This window comes from Heptranchias perlo, chromosome 7, assembly GCF_035084215.1.
Source record: "Heptranchias perlo isolate sHepPer1 chromosome 7, sHepPer1.hap1, whole genome shotgun sequence".
Classification (NCBI taxonomy): domain Eukaryota; kingdom Metazoa; phylum Chordata; class Chondrichthyes; order Hexanchiformes; family Hexanchidae; genus Heptranchias; species Heptranchias perlo.
The window spans coordinates 42,476,769-42,500,460 of record NC_090331.1 but is presented as its reverse complement, the minus strand read 5'-3'; the positions used below and the strand labels follow the sequence as shown (position 1 = coordinate 42,500,460).

General features: G+C 41.7%; 1 protein-coding gene across 8 annotated transcripts in view; it reads right to left on the bottom strand.

Annotated features, from left to right (window-relative positions):
• Positions 1 to 23,692, bottom strand: part of LOC137323649 (RNA-binding motif, single-stranded-interacting protein 1-like) — a 506,296-nt gene that overhangs the window by 152,419 nt on the left and 330,185 nt on the right. For all 8 annotated transcript variants that reach the window (XM_067987386.1, XM_067987388.1, XM_067987390.1 and 5 more), the window contains one exon: positions 21,756 to 21,934. In XM_067987386.1, coding sequence (XP_067843487.1) covers positions 21,756 to 21,934 — 179 coding nt within the window. The remainder of the gene's footprint in view (positions 1 to 21,755; positions 21,935 to 23,692) is intronic.

Here is a 23,692-nt window from a genome sequence, read left to right as displayed (position 1 = left end):
ACTACTCTATCATTCTTGCATCTTTCTGTAATTTGCCTGCAAATTTCCTCCTCTATCTCCTACCAACTATTTGGTGGTTGCAGGATGGAACTACCTAACCCGCAATCGATATCTCACCACAGTGATGAGCTGATAACAGCAACTTTGGTAAGGATAAATAGAGAAAGATGGATATTAAATTACATCAGAGTAAAAATGAGTTTATGTCCCATTTTAGAACCTTTTGACCACTTTTCCACAAAAACATTTTGGAAAGTGTTAGTTAAATGTTGGGCATTTAAAGCAAAGTTAATTCACACAACTTTAGTAAAAGTAGCCTTAGATGAAAGGCCACTTAAGGGCTAATGGTGATTTTCCCCAAAGGCTGTAAGCAATAAACTATTTTTTTAAGCTTGTCACAGCAATTGGTAAACACCTCACATCCAATATGTTGGGAAATCACTGGTCCCAGGTACCTGGTAGGGGTTGTCTGGCAGCCATTCCCTTCTGGAAGCTGACCCAATATCTGTGCATGATGTTACTGAGGGACAGTAGATAGGTAAACAATTTAAGAAAATGCCAAAGATGGTACCTTGTGAAAAACGAGGTGACCATGCGGATACTGGAGGAGAAGCCTTTGGAGGAAATACACTGACTGTGAAGGGCAGTTCAGAATGATAGGAGAAAAAGGTAGAGCAGGACCATGGACCAAAGTAGATAAGTCACCTAATCTGGATGGGATGCACCCTAGGTTGCTGAGAGAAGGGTGGAAATTGCAGAGGTGCTGGCCATAATCTTTCAATCCTCCTTAGATATGGGGGTGGTGCCAGAGGACTGGAGAACTGCAAATGTTACACCCTTGTTCAAAAAAGGCATAAGGATAAACCGGGCAACTACAGGCCAGTCAGTTTAACCCCAGTGGCAGGGAAGCTTTAAGAAACGATAATCCAGGACAAAATTAATAGTCACTTGAACAAGTGTGGATTAAAAAGGAAGGCCAGCATGGATTTGTTAAAGGCAAATCATGTTTAACTAACATTATTGAGTTTTTTGATGAAGTAACAGAGAGAATTGATGAGGGCAATGTGGTTGATGTTGTGTGTATGGACTTTCAAAAGGCGTTTGATAAAGTACCACATAATAGGCTTGTCAGCAAAGCTGTAGCTCATGGAATAAAAGGGGCAATGGCAGTGGCAGCATGGATATAAAATTGGCTAAGTGACAGGAAACAGAGAGTAGAGGTGAACGGTTGTATTTCAGACTGGCGGAAGGTATACAGTGGTGTCCCCAGGGATCGGTACTAGGACCACTGCTTTTTTTTAATATATATATTCATGACTTAGACTTGGGTGTACAGGGCACAATTTCAAAATTTGCTGATGTCATAAAACTTGGAAGTGTAGTAAACAGTGAGGAGGATAGTGACAGACTTCAAGAGGATATAGACAGGCTGGGCGGACATATGGCAGATAAAATTTAACGCAGAGAAGCGTGAAGTGATACATTTTGGCAGGAAGAACGAAGAGAGGCAATATAAACTAAATGGTACAATTCTAAACGGGGAACAGAGAGACCTGCGGATATTTGTGCACAAATCTTTGAAGATGGCAGGATCGGTTGAGAAAGCGGTTAAAAAAGCATACGGGATCCTGGGCTTTATAAATACGGGCATAGAACACAAAAGCAAGGAAGTTATGTCGAACCTTTATAAAACACTGGTTCGGCCACAATTGAAGTATTATGTCCAATTCTGGGCACCGCACTTTAGGAATGATGTGAAGGCCTTAGAGAGGGTGCAGAAAAGATTTACCAGAATGGTTCCAGGGATAAGGGACTTCAGTTACATGGATAGACTGGAGAAGCTGGGGTTGTCCTCATTGGAGCAGAGAAGTTTGAGAGGAGATTTAATAGAAGTGTTCAACATCATAAAGGGTTTAGATAAAGTAAATAAAGAGAAACTGTTCCCAATTGGCAGAAGGGTCGGGAACCAAAGGACACAGATTTAAGGTGAATGGCAAAAGAACCAAAGGCGACATAAGGAAAAACTATTTTACGCAGTGAGTAGTTATGATCTGGAATGCACTGCCTGAAAAGGTGGTGGAAGCAGATTCAATTGTGGCTTTCAAAAAGGAATTGGATAAATACTTGAAGGGAAAAAACTTGCAGGGCTAAAGGGAAAGAGCGAGGGAATAGGACTAACTGGATTGCTCTAACAAAGAGTCGGCACGGGCTCGATGGGCTGAATGGCCTCCTTATGTGTTGTAACCATTTTATGGTTCTATGGAGAAGAGTGATGGATGAAGATAGAATCGTTGACCATGTCAAAGGCAAACAAAGATGGTCTTGGTGCTACGGATAGGAAAGAAACAGTCCAGATGTCCTTGAACTGGAAGTCTAAGTGGACAAAGCAAGAAAATTTTACATGCCCACCATTAAGCTTTACTGAAATCTTTGTGACAAAAGTGCCTTGAAAAATGCTTCATGCTTTGGTTTGAGCCTCTGAGCTGATGCTGTTTAAGTGAAAGACCAAGAATTTCACACAGGATATCTTACTGCCTCATGTTCTCAGAACAAAAGGGGTACTTCTGAAAGCCAGAAAGTAAGGTTTTTTGGAGCATGTATCTGCCATATGGTGTCTAACATCCTATCAACTGCACTCCTTTCTCTCATTCCCTTCCACCCTATCCTTTACCATCCATGGGAGAGTCCATGTTGGCCACTGGCACAGAAGAAACATGTTTGAATGGCCATATATAAATATATTGTAAATATACAAATGGAAATGTACAGTAATAATTAGAGTAGAGAGGAGAAAATACCAGCTTTTTTCTTCCCCACAACAAATGGCCACGGTTAGTTGTTTGTCCTAGAAAGCAGATGGATACACCTTACTCTGTACTTGTTGCACTTTGCTTTATTTTTATTTATTGCTATCAGTTACATCATTAAATGGTATCTACTAAGCCACAAAATTGCTTGATTCTTTCCAAGTACAGTACAGCCATAGCAACTTTTATTGAATCCCTAACTTGGGATGTGAATTTTAAGGAACCAACAGGCAGGAAAACATCTCACAAGTCATTAATAATGTGGGAACAGTTTGGTTTTGTGACAAATTCAAACACATTTATGGTACCTTGAGTAAATACCTCTATTTATGAGAGGAACTAGGTGAAAATATGTTATTCATTTTCAACACAGATTGTGTTCAATCTACACCATGCTTCCTACTTCAAGACAATTAAGGCTAACAAGTATCACCCTTCTTAAAAAATGTGTGAGAGAAGAAACTGTACCCTGCTTTTAAGGTCTAATGATGCTGGCGAGTTCAATATTGGTTTCATTTCGATGAAGAATATTGCCTAAAAGTTATTACATTTCCATTAATACAGTTGGCCATATGTTTAAACCTTTATCTGTTAAAACTTGTGATGAACATACAAACAAGCTCTTTCTAACAGATGAGAATTGACTTATCATCCATTATTTATAGCTATCATCCATTATTTAAAGTAATGCAAGGTGCTATTCAATATATTTTCCTTTGTACTTTATCTCTTTCTTCTTCCAAATAACCATTTGTCCAAAAAAGCTACATTAACCCAAATGGGTCTTGTAATACTTCAATTAACAAATTACCAGCACATTTCATTTTGTGAAAAAAAAATGTCAGGGTGTTAATTTTGCAATTTAAGATATAAAGCAACATTCCTTAGTTGAAAGAAATTCAATCTTGTAACAGATTAAACATGCCACAATTTGTGTAGAACCATGCAAATATTAAATAAGATTCCATAATTAAACAGCAAGGGTTGGGATGTTAGTGAGACTTAGCAATGGGGAGGATTTTGTCATGTTTAGCTCGGAATCCACTCCTGCCTGAGAATGCAACTACACAATGTTAAGCATTAGTGTTATTCTGTAATCAATTCAAAGCACTAGCCTCATCTACAACACTAAACTATATTGTGTCTACTATATTAGTTCCTCAGATTTGGAGGAGATTAGTTTTTACTGATTTACCACCCAAAGAAATCAGGGAAATTATTGGTGGAAACAGTAAATTCGTGATTTTAAAGATCTCTATCTATAGTGTCTATCTCTGTGAATAAAGTCGTTGCAGTTCAATAGAAATGTAATGGCAAGCATGCTCCACCAGACTTTTGCCTTTAAGTGAATTCATGATTTACTTATTTTTCTTTGTCACATTTCCACTTGCAACACTGATGGAAATATTGAAAATGAGTTTACCTGGTGTACAGAGCCAGAATCACATCAGGATTATATAAACAGCAAGGCCAAAAAGTTTGGTTTAAAAACATGTTTTTGAGACACAATGGCCTAGAAATTACTTTAGGCCATTATTGGAACAATCCTTGCTCCCGAAGACGAAGGTCTGCGGATAGTTAGAAATTGTTCCTTGGGCCTCATATGCATATTCGGAGCGAGCTGCTGGCACTGTTGCTCGTTTGCGGACAGCTAGCCCGACAGAAGAAGTCAATTTTGGGACACCTGCCTCAATAGCAGCAGCCCTCAATTAAGTCCCAGGAGATGGGGTGCGATCATAGCCAGAAGCGGTCGTCAGGAGTACTGTGGAACACTCCTGCTCCACCCGGCTCCATAGCAAAAGTTAAAAACATTTTTTTTAAAAAAAACTTACCTTTTAGATGGCTGCCGCTTGCAAGGAAGTATGGAAGCCTGAAAATCCTTGACCAGAGCAGGCCTGATCCTGCTCCGAATGGGGCAGCTCAATTTGGCACAGGGGTCCTTCAAAAGGCGTTAGGCCCCTAATTAACATGTGCAAGTGCCCCAACGCCTATTTTAAGAGGCTGCTCGGATCGCCTAAAAATGAGCCCAATGAATTTGGTAATGGGCTAAATGCTTGTGCAGATTTGGTGCAGGCAAGCACCCCAGCTTTTTCTCACACCTGAAAACCGGGCGTAGTGCATAACTATTTCTAGCCTAATGAGTGCGATTCAAAAATCTTTCAGCTTTGCTTACTATTACAGCCTCCCTTCCATGACATTAAATTACAACGTTAACCAAGCTATAATATGATATTGGCTGGGACCCATGTAGCATATTACAGTAAGAATCTGTATTTGGGGGGGGGGGGGGGGGGTGGGGAACCTTAAGGAAGCAAGATATTTGTGTCTCAAAAATACTGCACAACTTGAACTTAAACCTCTGCTCCTAAATCTTTGAATCAAAAATGGCAGTCTCAATGGATTCTCCATAACCCTGCAATTTAGTCCTCTTCAAGTACGTAATCAATTGTCTTTTGAAAGTTCCTATGGAATCTGATTCCACTACCCTTCAGTTATTGCATTCCAGATCTTAACAACCCTCTGTGTGAAAAAATTGCTCATTTCCCCTCTTGTTGTTTTGCCAATTATTTTAAATCTATGACCTCTGTTTACCGACCCACTTGCCAGAGCAAACAGTTTCTCCCTACTTGCTCTATAAAAACCGCTCATAATTTTGAATACCTCAATTAGGTCTCCCCTTAACCTTCTCTGCTCTAAAGAAGAACAATCCTAGCTTTTTCAATCTCGCTACATAACTGAAGTCCCTCATCTCTAGGATCATCCTGGTAAACCTCCTCTGTACCCTCTCCAAGTGGCGTCCTTCCTGAAGTGTGGTGCTCAGAATTGTACACAATACTCCAGCTGAGGCCTAACCAGTGATTTGTAAAGGTTTAGCATGACTTCCTTGTTTTTGTATTCAATGCCCTTGTTGGCCAGGGGCTGCAGTAACCTGAGATTCCCAGCTGCTGACACACAGGCAAGAGCAACTTTTGAACTGAAGTAACCTGAGTTCAGTCGCTGGCCTGAGCTGGCTGGAACCAGTTTGAATTAGCTAAGTTTTGTGAAAGACAAAGGAGATGTGATAAGACACAAGTCCTTATTTAGAAAAGGAGTAATGACGTAATGCTACCTAAGTCCTTGGGACAGAGCCAATGAGGAGAAGACACAGACTAGGCGAGCAAGCCTAAACCAACAGGAGAGAAAGACAACACAGCTTGAAGAGATAAGATTCGGAATAAGAATGAGGAATCTGGGGCGTGGAGCCAGAGCGAAGACTCCGGAGACCAACCATCGCGGAAGTGGAAGAACCTACTTCAGGGACGTAGAGACGACGTCGAGAGAGAGAGAGAACGGAACGCCTGGCCAGCGTCAGCTCTCCTTTTCGGGTATTATCCTTTATATTCTGTGACCACTCAGGGAGCGTCAGAGAAACCTAGTGGGTGTGCATTTAGATCCTAGTTTGGGTACAAAACTGTATAACCTGGTGTAAACTGCATGTCTATATCTAACCAGACGTATAAGCTATATGTATATGATCTAACGGCGTGAATAAAGCGAATTGAGAGTTAAGAGAAAATTGACTCTTCTCCTCTTTGTACTAAGCCAGTAACCGTAACCAGTGACCTCCGGTCAACACCCTATTTACAAAGCCAAGTATCCCACACCCTTTCTTGAACGCCTTATCAATTTGCCCTGCCACCTTCAAAGATTTGTGAACATCCAACTCCAGGTCCTTCTGCTCTGGCACCCCCTCAAAATAGTACAATTTAGATTATACTGCCTCTCAGTGTTATTCCTCCCAAAGTGCATCACTTCGTCTGCCCAATTCACCAGTCTGTCTATGTCCTCCTGATGTCTGCTACTATCCTGCTCACCATTTAGTACGTTGCCAAGTCTTGTATCATCCGCAAACTTTGAAATTGTACTCCCTATACCCAATTCATTTATTTATAACAAGAAAAGCAATGGTCCTAATACCGACCCCTGGGGGCCCCCATTGCATACTTCTCCCCAGTAAGAAAAACATCCATTCACCACTACACTCTGCCTCCTATCGCTTAGCCAATTACCCTTTTAATACCATATGTTTCTATTTTCCAAATAAAACCATGCTTCTCCAAATGAGAATTAATTTTGTCTTTGGCAATGGCCTCTGGTAGTTTTCCCACCACTGACATTAGACTGATTGGCCTGTAGTTACCAGGTTTATCACTCTCCCCTTTTTTGAACAAGGGCATAAAATTTGCAATCCTCTAGTCCTCTGACATCACTCCCATATCCAAGGAGGACTGAAAGATTGTGGTCAGAGCTTCTGCTATATCCACCCTAGCATCCCTCAGCAACCTAGGATGCATCCTATCTGGACCTGGTGACTTGTTAACTTTGAGTGATGTCAACCTATTTAGCACCTCCTTTCTATCTATTTTTATCCTATCCAATATCTCTACTCCCCTCTCCTCTACTGTGACATTACTGCCATCCTCTTCTTTTGTGAAGACAGATGCAAAGTCCTCATTCAGTACCTCAGTCATGCCCTCTGCCTCCACAAGATTTCCTTTTTTGTCCATAATCAGCCCCACCATTCCTTTAACTGGCCACTATACCCGATTTGTTCATCTGAAAACTTATGACACATTGGACCGTATTCCATCCTCTAAATTAATTATAAAAATTATGAAGAGCAACAGCTGCAATATGTATCCTGTGCTGCTCCACTGGAAACCAATTTCCATTCTGACATCTCCCACTGTACCATCATCCTTTAATATCCAACATTCAGCAAAGCATGTTTAAACATAAAAACAAAATCAGTTTCCAAGTAGTGAAAGTGCTGAAGGCAGCAAAGAAGATAATGGTGGAAAAACTGTTGTTTGTGTAGCACCATGGCCTTTCTCAGAAGACAAAATAAGACAGGAAAATAGTAATTCATTACTTAATGTGTTTTGAAGTCGTGCATACTCAGATCAAAAGCATAACAAGTCAGTCTTAAAGGGCCACACAGCCACTGCACTGCAATAAGCTATTTGAAATGTAATGCTCTACCACTTAAGCTCTGGTCTATTTAGTGTTGGGATAGGGGTACATCATGCTAGTTAAAGTTCTCTTCTATGTCTCTAGATTAAATTTGTTCTCTGTCCCCCGCTCCAACATAAAACACATGAAACATTGCAGCCATAACAAAAACTACCCCACATATAGTAAACAGAAAAATCCTTTGAACAATTCAAGAGTTGTACACCTTTCCACTTATAAAGCTGATTCAGATTCCATTCTAACCTTGCATTAATCATATTTATTTTAAAAAGTTTTGCACCCAGCAAGTGTCTTCAGTGTCACACCATTGAAGTGCTGTGTGCCATAGAGCAAAAAGTCATGGATGACTTACATTTTCACTTGATGTTTTCAGTTAACCATGAAGATTGGTTCAAATATCAAAGACTAATTGTCAACCAACCAAAAGTAGTTCCATTCCCAAGACAGCGAGTAAAAACTACCGATCAGCAATGAACCAGCACTAAACTCAGCAAATCACTTGAAAGATTTTGTTCCAACTCCTTTTTACACCCATATTGCCACTGATAATACACATGTAAAAACTAAGTTTAATCTAATACATTAAAAAAAAATCAAATAAATCACTAAACTTTATTGGAAACCTACTTATTTTATCTGTAACAACTTCTTTCTGCACTGGCCTATCCCAATTCTGAGGCCTCAGGCTGAAGTTCTACTGGATTTCCAGTGCTACCAGCATTTATCTGGACTTTCCTGCCAGTATTTGCCAAGTGGAGCAAATGTCAGTAGGGGAACAGTGATCATAGTATTATAAGATTTAGAATAGCTATGGAAAAGGACATGGACCACTCTAAAATAAAAATACTCAATTGGAGGAGGGCCAATTTCAGTGGGATGAGAACAGATCTGGCCCTGGTAAATTGGAATCAAATATTGGCAGGCAAAACTGTAAATGAACAATGGGCGGTCTTTAAGGAGGGGATGGTTCAGTCTAGGTACATTCCCACGTGGGAGAAAGGTAGAGCAACTAAAGCCAGAGGTCCTTGGGTAACAAAAGAGATAGAGAGTAAGATGAAGCAGAAAAAAGGGGCATAAGACAAATGTCAGGTGATAACACAAGTGAGAACCAGGCAGAATATAGAAAGTTCAGAGGGGAAGTAAAAAAGGAAATATGAGAGGCAAAGAGAGAGAGTATGAGAATAGACTGGCAGCCAACATAAAAGGGAATCCAAAAGTCTTCTATAGGCTTGTAAACAATAAATGGGTAGTAAGAGGAGAGGTGAGGCCAATCAGGGACCAAGAAGGAAATCTACTCATGGAGGCAGAGGGCATGGCCGAGGTACTAAATGAGTACTTTGCATCTGTCTTTACCAAGGAAGAAGATGCTGCAAGAGTCTTAATAAAGGAAGATGTAGTTGAGACACTGGATTGATAAAGGAGGTACTAGAAAGGCGAGCTGTACTTAAAGTAGATAAATCACCCGGTTTGGATGAGATGCATCCTAGGTTGCTGAGGGAAGTAAAGGTGGAAATTGTGGAGGTACTTGCCATAATCTTCCAAACATCCTTAGATACAGGGGTGGTGCCAGAGGACTGGAGAATTGCAAATGTTACATCCTTGTCCAAAAAAGGGTGTAAGGATAAACCCAGCAACTACAGGCCAGTCAGTTTAACATTGGTGGTGGAGAGACTTTTAGAAACGATAATCCGGGACAGAATTAGCAATCACTTGGGCAAGTGTAGATTGATTAGGGAAAGCCAGCACGGATTTGTTAAAGGAAAATCGTATTTAACTAACTTGATTGAGCTTTTTGATGAGGTAACGGAGAGAGTAGATGAGGGCAATGCAGTTGATGTGGTGGTATATGGATTTTCAAAAGGCATTTGATAAAGTGCCGCATAATAGGCTTATCTTCAAGATTGAAGCCCATGGGGGCAGTAGCAACATGGATACTATAACCTGATGTTGTAAGATTCTTTACATTTGTCCACCCCAGTCCATCACCGGCATCTCCACATCATAACTAACAGGAAGCAGAGAGTAGTGGTGAATGGTTGTTTTTCAGAATGGAGGGAGGTGTACAGTGGTGTCCTCCAGGGGTCGGTACTAGGACTGCTGCTTTTCTTGATATATCGTAATGACTTGGACTTGGGTGTACAGGGCACAATTTCCAAATCTGCAGATGACACAAAACTTGGAAGTATAGTGAACAGGGGGGAGGATAGTGATGGACTTCAAGAGGATATAGACAGGCTGGTGGCATGGGCGGACACGTGGCAGATCAAATTTAACGCAGAAAAATGCGAAGTGATACATTTCGGTAGGAAGAAAGAGAGGCAATATAAACTAGAGGGCATAATTCTAAAAGGGGTATAGGAACAGAGAGATATGGGGATATATGTGCACAAGTCATTGAAAGTGGCAGGGCAGGTTGAGAAAGTGGTTAAAAAAGCATATGGGTTCCTGGGCTTTATATATAGAGGCATAGAGTACAAAAGCAAGGAAGTCATGATGAACCTTTATAAAACACTGGCTCGACCACAACTGGAGTATTGTGTCCAGTTCTGGGCACCGCACTTTAGGAAAGATGTGAAGGCCTCAGGGAGGGTGCAGAAGAGATTTACGAGAATGATTCCAGGGATGAGGGATTTTAGTTACATGGATGGACTGGAGAAGTTGAGGTTGTTCTCCTTGGAACAGAGAAGATTGAGAGGAGATGTGATAGAGGTATTCAAAATCATGAAGGGTCAAGACAGAGTAGATGGAGAGAAACTGTTCCCATTGGCAGAAGGATCAAGTACTAGAGGACACAGATTTAAAATGATTGGCAAAAGTACCAAAGGTGACATGAGGAAAAACTTTTTTACACAGCGAGTGGTTATGATTTGGAATGCACAGCCCGGGGTTGGTGGTGGAGGCAGATTCAATCGTGGCCTTCAAAAGGGAACTGGATAAGTACTTGAAAGTAAAAATGTGCAGGGATACAAGGATAGGGCTGGGGAGTGGGACCAGCTGGATTGCTCTTGCATTGAGCCGGCATGGACTCGATGGGCCGAATGGACTCCTTCCATGCTGTAACCATTCTATGATTCTATTTATATAGCCTGTAATGATTAGCAAGTTGCCATTTTTATAGCTGACATTTTTCACTCACAGCAAAATGTCACTCTCCGCTGTGCAATAGTCAGGAATTCTCACAGCTTGACTTTATTTATTTACTTCTGACTATTTCATGACTAGCATGCAATGTTTAACCAATGGGCAGATAGTGTTTAAGCTACTAATATGGATTCTGCTTGTTGGATCTCTTGGAACATTCTGAGCAAACTATAATGGATACAGTTTGTAACTAGTTCTGTGACTGTGGCCCCAGATTTCATTTGGGATTCTACTCGAATCCAGCCGTAACTTCAGTGGGAGACAGGTGGAACCTGCCAGAAAATGGCAGGGCCCAGGTGCATCGGGTTTCCGCCATTTCTCGGATTTTCCAGCCTGCCTTGTAAAAAGCAGAACCTCCATCCGCCCTTTAAAAGGAAAATGTCATCAGGGCATTGGCCTGGAAGTGGGGTCTCCCTATGCCGAGTGTTCCTGCTTCTCTAGTGCATTAAGGACCCGTTGTAGTACTGCAGTCCAGTACACCTCCAGGTGTACCAGCCTCCAGATGGGCATAAATTGGCCACACAGAGGTGTCCAAGCCAAGAACAGCTTGGACCTATGAAAAGTAGGCAATTAAAAAAAAATTGTTGATGAGCCCCTTTACACAGTGGACTGAAGGTGACACTGCTGGGTCCTGAGGAGCTCCCTCCACATGGGGCAGGCAGACACTGCAGATGTGCCCCCAATGGCATAGGCACCAGCCTGCTGCATGCAAATTAGGTGCCGTCTCAATGACCCTGCATACTACAGTGCGGTCAGTGCTAGAGGGCACTGATAGGTAGAATCCTGGGTCATGAACCTGGCATACCACCAGGTTCATGACCCATGGACTTTCAGGGCCTGTGTTTTTACTGCTCTGGTGAGTTATCTAATTTTTAAAAAATTAATAGTTATCAGTAAGAAAATCATAACATGTATACATTTCCAATTTTTAAAAATTTATTTCAGCAGCTTTCTTGCTGAATTTTGACTACAGCTCCAGCCTCACTGCTTCTGACATCAGCCCCTATCTAGCTGCCCCCTAATCTCAGCCATGACCCCACTGCCTCCTGGTTTCTAGCCCTGAATTCCTCACACCTTCCCAATCCAAAACTCTACCCAGCCTCTCAAGCTCCCAGCCCCACTCTAGCTGCCAAACTTTTGCCACTCCGAGACAGCAATAATAATAATTAATGCATTGTCAGAAATGCTGTCCTTTAGATAGATATTAAACTGAAATCTCATTGGCTTGTTCCAGAAGTTTAATTTGAAGCTAAATCCCATGATCTGAGTCATCTTATTGTGTTTGAAGGATCTTGGTCTGCACAATATGGCTGTCTCCTATAAATTGTGCTGCATTTCTAAGTATGGGGAAAGTTTTGAGATGCCTCTGTTAAGTCACTATATAAATGCAAGTCATTTTTTTATTTATATATCTGATAAAGAGGTATCTTCAACTTACCAGAACAGGAATAGTAAGTGCAGTAAAAAAGAAAGGCAAACATAACGATAAATGTTTTGTACACAGGTGGTGGAGAACTGTATGAATTCTTTTGAATACAAACACTCTGAATACTCACTCATTTGTGCTTCCCTCGATAGCACTCTCTCCATGGTTTCTTGCTAAAAATGTGTCCTGGCTGACCCCTCCGTACACTGCTTTACCAGTCTTCCTAATTTTAACCTTACACCCTGCAAAATACAGCTGTGATGTGTAGCCCACGATTTCTGTTTTTACTTGTAGTTTTCTTCCTCTGTGCTGCCACTTACAATCGACGTACTTGTCAAATTGATGCTGACAAAGCTAATCTCCACAGCCATTTGGTCTTCAGTCCCACAAAGACTCTAATTGCACTTTTTCCAAATTGTTAATAAAATGCCCTTCCTGCCTTCACCTCCCAACCCACTAGAAGATTCCAGTGCTATTTCTGGGAAAGCCCCGCCCTCCGAGAGTGTGAGTGCTAAGAAAGTTTTCTGCCCTTACTGTCCTCACTCCCTCATCCCCCAACCTCCATGGCGCCTGCTCCATCTCCACTCCCCTACTCTTTTCCCTCATCCCTCTCGCCTCAGTGCAGAGGCAAAGGGAAGATAGGAGGGAGGAAATGTCAGGAAGGAAGTAATTGGCATGGGGAGGGCAGTAAATGAGAGCTGTGAGGAATGGAAAAGGGTAAGATGTTTGAAAGAGAAGGTGCCAGAGGAGTGAAGGGGGAGGTCAAAGTATTATTTGGTGATGTCGGCTATGCCTTCCCCACAGTGATTAGGGCAGGACAAAAGTGGAAAATATAGCTCGGTGGGGTGGTTCCTGAATGCGCAAGGAGTTGCTGCCTACGTGCCATGTTTCAGTGAGTGCAATAACATCGATGGAATCATCGACTAGAGAATGTGGCTGGCAAGGGTCTTATTCACTAGAGTGTGAACATTTTGGAGGGAAATACAGTTAGCGATGGGGGCTGTAGATTTGCTGCAGAATTGGTTTGGGCAGTAGTTAGGGAGGTGAGCTTGATTGGGTGGAGGCTGGCGGAATTGATCCTTGGAGGATGTTTGGAGCAAAATTGTCGTGAGATCGGAGAATGGGACAAATTCAGTTGCTGTTTGGAGGTCCAACAACAGGCCCAGTGAAAAATGTTGGGGGAAGGAACAGAAGGAGGGATGCTCGCTGAGGAGGGACTCAAGCCAGGGATGAGGGCAAGGGAGAAGGTAGGCTGAGAAGTAATGATGGTTAGGAGGAGGGACTGGTGGAGGCAAAAGATAGAATAGTCAGGTGAGGGGAAAAGAGCAGATGGGTTGGTAAAAGATGTCATAGCCAAGTGAGAGGAAGAGGAGGAGAGAGGAGAGCCTGTGAACAATTCAGGAGTTGTACACCTTTCCACTTATAAATCTGATTCAGATTTCATTCTTAACTTTGCATTAATTATATCCGTACCACGGGAGCCTGTAGAATTGACAAGTCAATCCAGAGTTAGACAGTATCCCTATGGGAGGCAACCTTATTACAGGATTCAGCCTTAAGTTGAAAAAATGAACCTGGCAGAGATACGGACTTTGAAGGGGGCATGGGAGTGAGAGACTGGCTGGTGGAAGGAGGTCTGGGACCAGGGCCTGATTAGAATAGCAGTCAGGACCTAGCTGGAAATTTGTATACAGAACCCCGTTGATTGGGGCATGGTTTGCAAGTGAAATACCAAAAAAACCATTCACTTCTGTTAGCCTTTTTAAAAAGAGCCTTTATCACTACCTTTCAACAACTGCAGGCAGCAGCCTGGTGCAGAGCAACGGGAGCGTACCATTGAGTGGAGTGCAAATTTTCACCTTGTGAAGGAAGGAGAAGGATCTGACATGGCCACAAATTTGGCTCTAGAAAAAAAGAAAATGTATGTTTGGCTCCACAAACAACGATAAGGAATGAAACCCCACAGATTACAAAAGTTTTCTCCCCAAATTTGTGTGGGAGAGTAAGCAGGTTACCGGCAATTGGGCAACAGAGAGCAGTCAGGAGGGGGTGACACTGACAATAGCAACAGGAGAGCTGAAAGAAGGACCCCCCCCCCCACCACCCTGATATTTCCAGCAGCAGGGTAGCCAGGCCAAAATCAAAGCTGAAGGTGAAAGACCAACGAACATTAGCAAAAGTCACCAGTTCAATAAAACTAGCAGGACTGCAGCACAGATGGCAAATACACAGATGCTCAAAATCAACAGTAAGGGTGCCCCAGTAGGGTTGTTAATGAAACACCATCTTGTCTTCAATAAAATAAAAATAGAGACACTGAGGTCTATGGTTTAGTACCCAATAGCCAAAGGGAGACAAATGAGAGCAAGACAAGTAGAGAGGCATTTACAATAAAAGGGACAATTTTTTCTGTAACACCACCAGAAATCAACTATATCATATAATACATTGTGCATTTATGATATATTGCTCCTGTCATTATTAAACAATGGTTCCCTGATTTACTCTGGGTAATGCCACATGAGATCTGCTAGTATACATCCGTAATTTAGCAATTTATAGGTACTGGATTTACATGTTGCTAATTTCCTTTTGTGCGGAGGGGAAGAGTGATTTGCTACAACAGATTGCTAGTACTGTGCTGTATGTTTGGTTTGGGAAAATATAAAAGTAGAGGTGTTTTTCTTGAGCATTTCTTTTTATTTATTTCTCAATTTTCTCCCTTCCTCTCCTGAAAGAGCTAGCTCTCGCTGTGGTTAAGTTCCAATGGCGCCATCAGTCCTCCAGCCATTTTTCATGGATCAGCCTACTCAATGGAGGGGACAGAAACCACTGCATGTGATCGGTTGCCTGTTATACACTCCACCCAATTTTCGTTTCCATTGACTTCAATGGTTGATCTGATTCTCCCAGTTTTCCACCCATGCCAAAGTTGAAAGTTAGTGTTGGCAGGCTATTTAATTGTGCATACCATTGCAACTCTGCCTGATCTTGTTCTCGTCTGATGTCTAAACACCACACTTGCCAGCAAGAATCATCGGATAGCAATGAGGAGTAAGTTGATGATTTACCCCACTCCCTAGTAAAGGGGTACGGAGGCCAAATATACGGCTTGACCCTCCCCCCACCAAATACAACTGAAGTTAGCAAACTCAGCACAGACCACGGATGGAACCTGAGACCTCCTGGTCTGCGTGGCTGAGTGCTACACTGGGTACCACTCAATCAAATGACAATTGCTGAAATAAAAACAGAAAATTATGGAAATACTCAGCAAGTCAGACTGCATCTATGGAGGGAGAAACTGAGTTAATGTTTCAGGTCAATAACCTTTCGTTAGAACTGGAAGAAGTAAAGATTTAGCAGTTTTTAAAGCAAGTACAGAGCCAGAGAAAGGTGGGGGGAGGGGGGGGGAGAAGAGGGAAGAACAAAAGGGGAGGTCTGTGATAGGGTGGAGGGCAGGAGTGATTAAATGACAAAAGGTATGATGGTGCAAGGCAAGGAGGGTGGTAATGGGACAAGTAAAGAAACAAAAGATGAGTTTAGAGGAGCTATAAACGGCAACAGCAGAACCATTACCAGCACCTGCTGTCCGAAAAAATAGGAGCAGTGGTTATGATCTGAAGTTATCGAAATCAATGTTGAATCCAGAAGGTTTTAAAGTGCCTAATCAAAAGATGAGGTACTGTTCCTCAAGCTTCCATTGAGCTTCACTGGAACAGTGTAGGAGGCCGAGGAGAGTGAGGTCAGAGTGGGTGTGGGATGAAGAATTAAAATGGCAAGCGACCGGAAGCTCAGGGTCACGCTTGCAGACTGAACAGAGATCATCTTTTGATTAGGCACTTTGCAACCTACCGGTCTCGGCAATGATTTCAATAACTTCAGATCATAACCACTGCTCCCATTTTTTTTGGACAGATGCTGATAATGGTTCTGCTGTTGCCATTTACAGCTCCTCTTGATCCATCTTTTGTTTCTTTACTTGTCCCATTACCACCACCTTTGCATTGCACCATCATCCCTTTTGTCATTTAATCACTCCTGCCCTCCACCCGATCACAAACCCGCCCTTTTGTTCTCTCCTCCCCACCTCTTTCCCTGACTCTGTACTTGGTTAAAAACGGTTAAATCTTTACTTCTTCCAGTTCTGACGAAAGGTCATCAATCTGAAACGATCCATTTCTCGCTCTATAAATGCTGTCTGACCTGAGTATTTCCAGCAATTTCTGTTTTTACTTCATATTTCCAGCATCTGCAGTATTTTGCTTTTATAACACTCTCTGAGTAGGTTCACCTTCACCACTAGACCAGCATATGATTTTTTTCCAATTTTCATGACTTATTTTCTGGCTTCATCCTTTTTTTGTCCTTTTAATGCAAGTTTTGTGCAGCTTCAATATTCTATTTTGTGCACCTACTGCTGTACTCAAACTCTGTTTTGTTATTCATGCCATCTAAGTCTTTTAGAATTGAAGCTTTGCTACCCAAAATGCCATTATTGCCAAAATCTGTTACTTCTTTCCAATTTATAATTTTGAATGTTATAATAAATGCTAACTTTGCATAATGTAACCTCAATGCAGATTATAAGGACTCTATTTATGGCCTGCTTATCTGTTGAGCCAGGAGGAAATACCAAGGGAAACTATACATTTTACAGCAGAACTTGAGAGAGAAATTGTGAGGGAAATTGTTCAGCTCCTTTGTCAGAACCAAAGAGAGAATAAGAGATTGAGGGAAAGAAGGTATTTAACAGAAGAAGTACGGAAAACATACAAGAGAAAAAAGTAGTCAGGGAGAAAAAGAGGGCGGAGAAAGGCACATTTGACAGCAGAGACTACAACACGATATATAAATTCCTATTTGTTGTGAATTAGCAATACAGTCACGGCAACTGGTGATGGATACACAACGTGAAGATTCTTGTTCCAATTCGATTTTGAAGTGAAATTCCCACCACATTATTATGTCTTGAGAGAGGAGTCTTAGATGAGTATAAATAACTGGTTTGGTAAGATCTGGGTGGCACACAATGTACATTTATAAATGGTCTTTAACATTGAAAAAATATCCCAAGGTGCTTCACAGCGGCATAATCAGACCAAAAATGGATGCCAAGCCAAAGGAGAAGATATTAGGATAGGTGACCAAAAGCTTGGTCGAAGATGTAGGTTTTAAGGAGGGTATTAAGAGAAGGGAGCTGGAGAGGAAGAGAGGCTTCAGGAAGGAATTCCAGAGCATGGGTCCTAGGAAGCTAAAAGCACGCCACCAACAGTGAGGCGAAGGGAGGGGAGATTCTCGAGCCGAGTTGGAGGAATGGAGAGTTCGGAGGGTGGGGAGGAATGTAGAATTGGAGGCGGTTTCAGAATAGGGAGGGGTGCGGCCATGATGGGACCTAAACACAGGCACGAGAATTTTAAATTTGAAGCGTTGGAGGACCGGAAGCCAGTGTAGGTCAGCGAGGACAGGAATGATAGGTGAGCGGGACAATGTGGGATAGGTTATGGGCAGCACAGTTTTGGATGAGCTGAAGTTTACAGAGAATGGAGGAAGGGAGGCTGGTGAGGAAAGCACTGGAATACTGGAGTCTGCAGGTGAGAAAGGCCATGGATGAGGATTTCAGCAGCAGGTGGGCTGAGGCAGGAGATGTTACAGAGGTGGAAGCAGACTGTTTTTGTGATGGAGAGTATATGAGGTCTAAAACTCAGCTCAGGGTTAAAATGGATGTCGAGGTTGCGAACAGTCTGGTTCAGTCTGAGGCAGTGGCCAGGGAGAGCAACAGAACCAGTGGTAAGGGTATGGAGTTTGTGGCGAGGGTCAAAGACATTGGTATCGGTCTTAACAATGTACAGCTGGTGGAAACGGTGGCTCATCGAAGACTGGGTGTTGGACAAATAGTCTGACAACACAGAGGCAGTGGAGTTGAAAGAGATAGAGGAGAAGTGGAGCTGCGTGTTGTCTGCATAGTTTGTGGAAAATGTCGAATATTGCATTAAGCTTTCTCTTGTGTTCAAATCCCTTTCTATCTCTGTAACCTCCTCCAGCTCTAAGAGAATTTTGCGTTCTTCCAGTTCTGGTATCCTGTGCATCCTTGACTTCCTTCTTCCCACCAGTGGCAGCCATGCCTTCAGCTGTCTAGGTCCTAACCCCTCTAAACCCCTCCAACTCTCCTCCTTTAAGATGCTCCTTAAAATCTACCTCTTTGACCAAGCTTTTGGTCACCTGTCCTAATGTCTCCTTCATTGGCTCCATCAATTTTTGTCTGCTAACGCTCCTGTGAAGCGCCTTGGAAAGTTTTACTACATTAAAGGTGCATTTTAAATGCACGATGTTGTTGGAGGACTTGAATTTGATTCCAGCCAGACTGATGACAAAAGTTTCCTTTCTCTGATGGCTTGAAGGAGTTTAAATGAAATGACAAATGAAGTTCATTGTGGGGGTAAATCCGTGGAACAAAACTGTCTGTAGTTAGATAATAACTGACACCAGCACAATGGCATTGCTGCATGTTGCTCAATACATTTTAGGGAGATCTGTGGATATGCTTCAAAATATAATATTTTTTAGACAGCCAGTATAACTGGCCCAAATTCAAGATATCTATATCTTGTGTAACTGAAAATAAATGGGAAATCTCCCAAAATCGGACAACTGAAGTATAGCCCATTCCACACCTGAAATAGAAGAGCTTGGTGTTGACACTGGGTGACATAAGTACAAAGATGTTACATATCTCAACATCTTGATAAACACAGTTCTCATCCACACCCCACAAAAAACACATTTTTTAAATATATACTGAAAATGTCATGGTGGATTTCGGCTGAACTCAAACCCAAAGGACATCTGGCAGCTAATTTACTCCCCCACCCCCGACTAACTAACTTGCGGCACCCCAGCAGAGATATATAGATAGACAAAACATACAGGCAGAGACAGACTTTTCAAGTCAGGAGGATCAATGTTCTCCCCTCCGCTCCCTCTCCTGCCTTTCCCTGGCTCTGTACTTGCTTAAAAACTGTTAACTCTTTAACATCTTCCAGTTCTGACGAAAGGTCTTCGACCTGAAACATTAACTCTGTTTCTTTCTCCATAGATGCTACCTGACTTGCTAAGCTTCTCCAGCATTTTCAATTTTTATTTCAATGTTCTGGAAAAGTTTGTTATACAAAGAAAACCAATCAATCACCTGAGGTACTTGACAGGGTAGATGCTGAGAGGTTGTTTCCCCTGGCTGGAGAGTCTAGAACTAGAGGGCATAGTCGCAGGATAAGGGGTTGGCCATTTAACATAGGAACAGGAGTAGGCCATTCAGCCCCTCGTGCCTGCTCCGCCATTTGATAAGATCATGGCTGATCTGTGATCTAACTCCATATACCTGCCTTTGGTCCATATCCCTTAATACCTTTGGTTGCCATAAAGCTATCCATCTCACATTTAAATTTAGCAATTGAGCTAGTATCAATTGCCGTTTGCGGAAGAGAGTTCCAAACTTCTACAACCCTTTGTGTGTAGAAATGTTTTCTAATCTCGCTCCTGAAAGGTCTGGCTCTAATTTTTAGACTGTGCCCCCTCGTCCTAGAATCCCCAACCAGCGGAAATAGTTTCTCTCTATCCACCCTATCTGTTCCCCTTAATATCTTATAAACTTCGATCAGATCACCCCTTAACCTTCGAAACTCCAGAGAATACAACCCCAATTTGTGTAATCTCTCCTCGTAACTTAAACTTGAAGTCCGGGTATCATTCTAGTAAACCTACGCTGCACTCCCTCCAAGGCCAATATGTCCTTCCGAAGGTGCGGTGCCCAGAACTGCTCACAGTACTCCAGGTGCGGTCTGACCAGGGTTTTGTATAGCTGCAGCATAACTTCTGCCCCCTTGTACTCTAGTCCTCTAGATATAAAGGCCAGCATTCCATTTGCCTTCTTAAGACTGAGATGAGGAGGAATTTCTTCACTCAGAGGGTTCTGAATCTTTGTAATTCTCTATCCCAGAGGGCTGTGGATGCTGAGTCGTTGAGTATATTCAAGGCTGAGATAGATAGATTTTTGGACTCTAGGGGAATCAAGTGATATGGGGATCAGGCAGGAAAGTGGAGTTGGGGGCTGATCAGCCATGATCTGATTGAATGGTGGAGCAGGCTCGAGGGGCCGTATAGCCTACTCCTGCTCCTATTTCTTACGTTCTTCAGGTATCTTGTAACCTGTAAACAATTAACTGATGCTCCATAGTAGTTTCCTTTTCTTTAGAGTGGTGATGCTAAACAGTTTCCTTTTGAAATGCTGACAGCAGGCATTTGTGACTAGATGATCAATGCAACATTTGGGACCCCATTGCAGCAATGCTACCACTGTAAAATCGCCAGATCTGTGAGTGACTTACAGAAATGAACTTCACAAAATGATCATGCACAAAGCAGTACAACCAGTTAGATCTATAACTTACAATCATTTTTAAAAATTGAAAAAAATGTAAAAATTGCAACTTATTTTACATCAATACTTCCACTTTTTTGCTTCCCTTCCTTGGGTGCTACACATCATTCCTGGTGCTTTCAAACTATTTCCATGTTTTGGAGGGGAAATTATGATACATTAGAGAGTGGAAACTTCAAACTGCTGCATACTTATTCAATGCAGAAGCCTCCCAATGGGACCAAAAATATCAGTCACCACTGGATTCAATGAAGTTGCTTGCTAACATCACCTAAGCATCTCTGCTTTGAATTTGAGACACGAAATTGTCCACGGAGCTGCAAGAATATGTTTAAAGATCAAACTTATCCTACAGGATAGAAGACTTGTAAAAATAAAAACAGTATTTTATATTGAAAAGACTTCTCCCCATAGTTATCTTCTCCATTTAAGTAACAGGTGGTCACTGAAAAAACATTTTTATTTTCTTAATGTTTTATAATGGTTTAAGTTATAACATCAGTGTTATATCCAACCAGTCAGCAACCTGTGTGTAAAAGGACACTATTTCCTGACACAAAATCAGTTAACAGTTCAATATCAATTGCTAGTTTTTCAACGGGGAATTATTTTTTCTTGTATTAATATAATTTCTAAATTATAATCCAGTGAATTCAAATTATTCAGTTATACCACTCTGCAGCTTGGAGCATTTGAGCTCCAAAGCACTGTGCAGTAAACACTGACTAAATGACATACACCACTGAAGTAGAAGCATTTCTCAAAATGAACCCAACTGCTCTCATTTGAGTCAATTCCAGTAAACACACCTTCATGTAATTATACAGATTATTTAAATATCAAAAGACCTATTCTAATAATGCTGAAATTTATTTGGACCACGAAAACAAATGGAAACGACTGCTTAGAATAGGATGTTTGGAGTACTTACGGCTGGCAGAGTTTCACCAGATCTTGGTCAGTGGTGCCTGGCGGCAGTCCTCTGATGTAAAGGTTTGTCTTACTGAGCTGTTCCCATCCTGCATTATTGCCGCCACTACTGTTGTTGTTGCTGCTGTTGGTGAGGGGACTGGGTGGAGCCATTGGATAGGAGGTGGGTGCACAGGGTTGCTGTAGAAAAGAGAATACTTCATTTCAATGCATTAAACTTCATTCCCAGATTATTTGTTGAACCTAATAGGCAGAATGCATGTTTGTAATATATGCTGGGACACAGAATTTCAATAGCAGATTGTTTCTTAATTATCCTTGGGACCCCATTAGTAGTAATGCTACCACTGTAAAATCGCATTTAAAAGTGATAATGTTGCATGCATGAAAGACACAACATATTAAAACCACAGATCTTACTGTCGTGTGTACTCATCGCTGCTTGCACAGAAATTGAAAGTGTATATTGTAAATAATAGCGGAAACCAATGTGATTTCACGCCTGTAATCTAGTCTTGGCTTGGGTTCAGATGATGGTTAGAAATGTCTTGAACTTCATTTGCACCAATTACAATATTTATTTAATTGCTTGATTACATTACTGCTATCTAATTACTCTTGGTATCCATTGTTTTCAATTTAATTACCAAGCTAAAAGGGACAGTAAGCCTTAACATGCTTTTGTACTGGAAAATATGAATATAATGCGAACTTCTTTGAGCACGTCTGTCTGCTGTCACTCCTTTGCTGCCTCCTCATTCCTGTCAAAGTTGCCCCTCCCATCCAACTGATATGCTCGAGTGCCCTGTCCTGGGCTTCCTCCTGTTCGTGCAGTAAGAATGAGGGAATATTATTGGAAGGACAAACTATCCCAGTCGCCCTCGGCATTCTAAATAATTGCTTATAGTGGGAATGGATCAGATCAACTGCTCCCAACAGCATTCCACAATTCTTGCTGCATGAATATAATGAGTATATTGGAACATTTAGAAAAAGAGCTGTGCAGAACCATGTTGGGGATGAAGCATGCAAAGGTAGAAATAAGGTGAGCCATGACTTTTATATACGTTAGTGCGCACCATTGAGCATGCAGTATTTCTCCCGAGCAGGATTTATTCACTTCCAAAAACCTGATCTAATCAATCTGGAAACGTGGGGCTCAATAAACATCAGAAAAGATGTCTGAGAAACTAAAGCCAAGGTAGAAGCATTCTACGACATCCACATAAAACATAATTTCAGCATCATTTATTTTTGAACAGTGCCCATATTCACAGAAATAATTGGCTGCCACAAAAACAAATTCCGACAACAGCCATGATTAATCAATTCATGATTTGATTACTAAAATTTTGCACATTATTTACTTCTAAAATGACAATCCTGCGGAGGTCACAGAGAATATACCAGAGATGACAAGAGGATTTACAAAATCTCCTCAGTTGCAACAGATAGACCAGGCCAAAGTGAACTTTCAGCACAACCTACATTGAGATATTCTAAACCTGATGGGCAAAATTGATTGTCTTGAGGCAGTTGGTATTCTGACAGGTTTGATCAGTTGTTTGATCGTGATCATTTTAAGAACAGGTCTTTATCACAATGTACAATGTACAAATTTCTTTGAGCATTGACTCAGTTTGATCATACAGAAGTCCATGGTTTAAAACTATCGCAATTTGTTTTGAAAACTAGTCATGCTCCAATCCAATTGTAATGATTGAATTACTGATGCAATCTGCAACTTGCAATATCTCTTTGAAAGTGGTCAACCCAATGAATTTTGTGCGTATTAAGGCAAGTGTGTCAATGTTGGGAAATGGCAAGCTTTTCCATTTCAGGCACCCAGTGTCAGTATTAGGCACTCGCAGGACAGGTTACCAAGGGCAGATGCAGAATAAGCCTTCATCTAATCTGTTTCAGCAATGTATCTTAGTC